At 45.2% G+C, this 4,769-nt stretch overlaps 1 protein-coding gene across 5 annotated transcripts in view; it reads left to right on the top strand.

The window, feature by feature from the left end:
* Nucleotides 1-1,077: 1,077 nt before the first annotated feature.
* The window catches only part of LOC116367489 (tripartite motif-containing protein 16), an 8,676-nt gene continuing 4,984 nt past the window's right edge, over nucleotides 1,078-4,769 (top strand). Inside the window, exons 1-2 of one of the 5 annotated variants that reach the window (XM_031818891.1) lie at nucleotides 1,078-1,742; nucleotides 2,123-2,218. In XM_031818891.1, the coding sequence (XP_031674751.1) occupies nucleotides 1,146-1,742; nucleotides 2,123-2,218 (693 nt within the window). In that variant the 5' untranslated portion in view covers nucleotides 1,078-1,145. Of the gene's footprint in view, nucleotides 1,743-2,122; nucleotides 2,219-3,261; nucleotides 4,578-4,769 lie in introns of those variants that run through there. The other 4 variants (XR_004208358.1, XR_004208360.1, XR_004208357.1 and 1 more) reach the window with 4 other exon arrangements.

Here is a 4,769-nt window from a genome sequence, read left to right as displayed (position 1 = left end):
TCTACCTCTCAGTCTCTAAACCACTAGGATACCTGTCAGCTTGACAGTGTGTCTCTCTACCTCTCAGTCTCTGAAGACACCCAGCCATGGTTAGGATTATTAGAGAAGCTTTTCCTGCTGAAAGACAGTTTAATTTCATCTGGTTTCAGAAATAATGTATTGTATATGTTCATAACCCCGTCCACCTATAAGATGTGGGGGATCTGTATGACTAAGAAGAGACACAAAGAACTCTGATTGTAAAACATCTTCTCTTAGACCTGTCAGTAATAACCACACTGTAATGTAAAGTGTTCCATCATTCTCAATGATCAGTCAATACATACAGGATTCAGTAGACCTAACTTCTACCTCTCTGCACTCCTCCTTCTCTCGTTCCCTCCCTCTAACCCCTCCCCTCTGGCAGAACCAGGAAGTCCCTCTCCCTCGCACAAACTATTTTCTGAGGAAACTAAACTGATCTGAGTCTTTAATATTAAGGGTCCTAACCTGGGAACTAAAATATTTGTCTCCTTCTCGACGTTGCAGTTCTCTCTCTCTTCCTCTAACCCCTCCCTCTCTCTAACCCCTCCCTCTCTCTAACCCCTCCCTCTCTCTAACCCCTCCCTCTCTCTAACCCCTCCCTCCTCTAACCCCTCCCTCCCTCTAACCCCTCCCTCCCTCTAACCCCTCCCTCTCTCTAACCCCTCCCTCCCTCTAACCCCTCCCTCCCTCTAACCCCTCCCTCCCTCTAACCCCTCCCTCTCTCTAACCCCTCCCTCCCTCTAACCCTCCCTCTCTCTAACCCCTCCCTCTCTCTAACCCCTCCCTCTCTCACTCCCTCCTTCTTCTCAACGTTGCATGCAGTTCTCTCTCTCTCTTCCTCTAACCCCTCCCTCCCTCCCTCCCTCCCTCCCTCCCTCCCTCCCTCCCTCTAACCCCTCCCTCCCTCTAACCCCTCCCTCTCTCTAACCCCTCCCTCTCTCACTCTCTCCTTCTTCTCAACGTTGCATGCAGTTCTCTCTCCCTCCTTCCTTCCATCCCTCTAACCCCAGCCCTCTGGCAGAACCAGAAAGTCCACACCCCCCACAAACTCTCTTCTGTGGAAACGAAACTGATCTGAGTCTCTGTGTCGTCTGTCTGTGTGACAGTGAACAACCGTCCAAATGGCTCAACAGGGAGATCTGCTGGACCAGGACCAGTTCTGTTGTTCTGTCTGTCTGGATCTACTGAAGGAGCCGGTCACTACTATCTGTGGACACAATTACTGTAGAATCTGTATTGAGGGCTGCTGGGATCAGGATGATCTGAAAGGGGTCTATAGCTGTCCTCAGTGCAGAGAGACCTTCACTCCAAGGCCTAATCTGAGGAAAAATAACATGTTGGCTGAGCTGGTGGAGAAACAGAAGAAGACAGGACTCCAGGCTGCTCCCCCTCCTGCTCTGTGCTATGCTGGACCTGGAGATGTGGCGTGTGATTTCTGCACTGGGACCAGAAAGCAGAAAGCCCTCATGTCCTGTCTGGTGTGTCTGGCCTCTTACTGTGAGACTCACCTCCAATCTCACTATGAATCTCCTGCTTTGAAGAAGCACAAGCTGGTCAAAGCCACCGCACAACTACAGGAGAAGATCTGCTCTCATCATGACAAACTGCTGGAGGTTTACTGTTGTACCGATCAGCAGTGTATCTGTTATCAGTGTGTGATGGATGAACATAAAGGCCATGATACAGTGTCAGCTGCAGCAGAGAGGACTGAGAAACAGGTAAGACCAGAACAACTTGTTGGTGACTGTCTGATAAACAAAGAATTAAATAATTATTAATAATTAATGGATCCACAAATATGAACACAAACCTTGAGTATATTGAGTTTGCCACAAATGTATCACCATTTTCTAAAGTCAAACACTATTATCATTCTGAATGGCCTTTTATGAGTCCAAAGTTCAGTCTCAACCCCTTGATACATGTAGGCCTACCATAAAAACTATAATCATTCACATAGCAACATAATATAATATTGTAAAGGGACTTCCTCAGGATTGTCGACCTTCCTCTCTATGGGTCCTATGTCACATTACTATACTATTGATCTACTGGACTAATAAAGCTTGATAGCTCATTGAAGAGTGATTCTCCACAGAGGCAGCTGGGGATGAGTCAGCAGAAGGTCCAGCAGAGATTCCAGGAGAGAGAGAAGGAGCTGAAGAAGCTCCAACAGGCTGTGGAGTCTTTCAAGGTGAGTATTGTTGACCAGAGGAGACACACCATTTCACTTCTCTCCTCCAGTCAGAGAGAGAGAGAGGGGCCCCTATCCAATCCTACTGACCCCACTGTTGGGAACAGGCTGTCTGGACCTCTTTCAGAGAATAGACTGGTTCATGTAACTGACTGGGCTGCCTCATCACATAACCATGAGTAACCATGACGACTCATGTCCCCTATACATTAATATGGAGCTCTTTCTCTCTCAATTCAATTCAAAGGTCTTTATTGGCATGGGAAACATATCTTTACTATGCCAAAGCAAGTGAAGTAGATAATAAACAATCATGAATGAACAGTAAACATTAAACAACAATAATTTTCTAATTAATAGAGACATTTCAAATGTTATAATTCAAGTGCAAACAGAGTCGTGCCCCAGACTGAGTTCTGGAGGTGAAATGGAAATGAATGAGGGAGAGTTCAGTGAGGTAGAAGGTGTGGAGAAGAGTTCAGAACCAGAGAAGTATTTGGTCATATGAGATTTGACTTCAGAAGAGTTCCAGGGGGTGTTGAGTGGTGGTGTCCAGTCCTCCCAGGTCGTTGGCATGGTGCAGGAGCAGATAGGGTCAAAGTAGTGGAATGGGGTAGTGGGTTTTTAATGAGTGTAGGTTAGTTGTCGTGGTGCAGGAGCAGATAGGGTCAAAGTAGTGGAATGGGGTAGTGGGTTTTTAATGAGTGTAGGGTTAGTTGTCATGGTGCAGGAGCAGATAGGGTCAAAGTAGTGGAATGGGGTAGTGGGTTTTTAATGAGTGTAGGTTAGTCACATGCGCTGAATACAACAGGTGTTTTTACCTCACAGTGAAATGCTGAATACAACAGGTGTTTTTACCTCACAGTGAAATGCTGAATACAACAGGTGTTTTTACCTCACAGTGAAATGCTGAATACAACAGGTGTTTTTACCTCACAGTGAAATGCTGAATACAACAGGTGTTTTTACCTCACAGTGAAATGCTGAATACAACAGGTGTTTTTACCTCACAGTGAAATGCTGAATACAACAGGTGTTTTTACCTTATACCTTTTACCTTAAAGTAACAAGTAATTAAAGAGCAGCAGTAACAATAGTGAGACTAAAAACAGACTATATACAGATGGGAACCGGTACAGAGTCAATGCACGGGGTCATCGGTTAGTTGAGTTCATATCAAGACTTGTATGTGTTGTGATATTGTTGTCAGGATGTTGAAGAGAGGGAAAGATTGAAGTGTCATTGGGGTTGGACGGGGTTGGGGGAGTTTGGAAGGGATTTGGGGGATGGGGAGGGTCTATTAGAAGTTAGTAGGACTCTTTTATTTTCTCAGAAGTACTGAGTTAGGTAGGAGGATTTAGAGTGGTGTAAACCATGATTGAACACACTCCAGAACAGTAGGTGGCGCCATGCACCTTTAACGTTGGTTTGAGGACCTCCATTATATCATAGAAGAAGAAGTTGGTCTGTGAGGGTTTTGTTGTTCCTGAGGAGGGCTACTATTCTTTTCTCTTTTGGTTTTCAAGTATTTTCAGAATTTATTAAAGCCAAAGCTAAAGCTTCCCTAAACAATTCAATATATCAGTCAATATATGTTCTCTGTGATTTATTTTCTCTCCGTCAACCGTTCCATCGCATCTTAACCGTCTTACCGGGCGGGCACTAGGACCCGGGGGAGGCTGCTGCTGCAGAGGCTGCTGCACCGCTCGTGACTGTCAGTCCTCCTTGTAGCTCATTGGTTAAGCTGTGGCTCGAGCCTGTTAACAGTTAACGGACAGGAAACGGCTCTGACAGGACACATTCATGTGGAGGCAGTGATGTGAATGTGTGGTAAGTTACAATAGAGAGAGAGTTTTCACTACTATAGACTTTGGTCATAATCAAAGCTTTGTTAACCAATAGGTTTTTATGTGAGGCTGCCTGTAAGTTACAGTGTAACAGACGTTACTAAGGGTAACGGTGTCTTTTAAATTCGACATAAGTTATGTGGCGATGATATCTAGTTAACGTTGTATTTAATGTAGTGTAATGACCTGACTAGATCATAAAGGAACAATTGTCCAGACAGAGGATTGAGTTACGAATTGACGGTTTATTAGCAACTTTACACAGGCTACTGTTTGGCCTTAGCTCACGCCAAATAAATGAAAGATACCCCACAAGCCAATCGGGACCTTCTCTTGTGAAGCCCAGACGGAAGAGAGAGAACAAAGGCTGAACCTTAACTTCCAATGCCCCGCCCCCTCCACGCCACTCCGCCAACCACCAGGATGCCCGGCATCAGAACATCCCAGGCATTCCTGTGATTGGCAGATAGCAGGTTGATTGGCATGTCGGACCCCGCGAACACTGGGAACTGGTAAGTACAACACAACCAGCTACTAGCCGAACACATAACACACAGCTGTCTGTGCGGGTCGCTACAGTAGTTTTACTATCTGTGCCAGGCTAGAAATGACACAGATAAAATCTAGTTAACGTTGTATTTAATGTAGTTTTACTATCTGTGCCAGGCTATAAATGACACAGATAATATCTAGTTAACGTTGTA

This window comes from Oncorhynchus kisutch, unplaced genomic scaffold (assembly GCF_002021735.2).
Source record: "Oncorhynchus kisutch isolate 150728-3 unplaced genomic scaffold, Okis_V2 scaffold1689, whole genome shotgun sequence".
Classification (NCBI taxonomy): Eukaryota; Metazoa; Chordata; class Actinopteri; order Salmoniformes; family Salmonidae; genus Oncorhynchus; species Oncorhynchus kisutch.
This window is presented reverse-complemented; position numbering and strand designations above follow the sequence as displayed.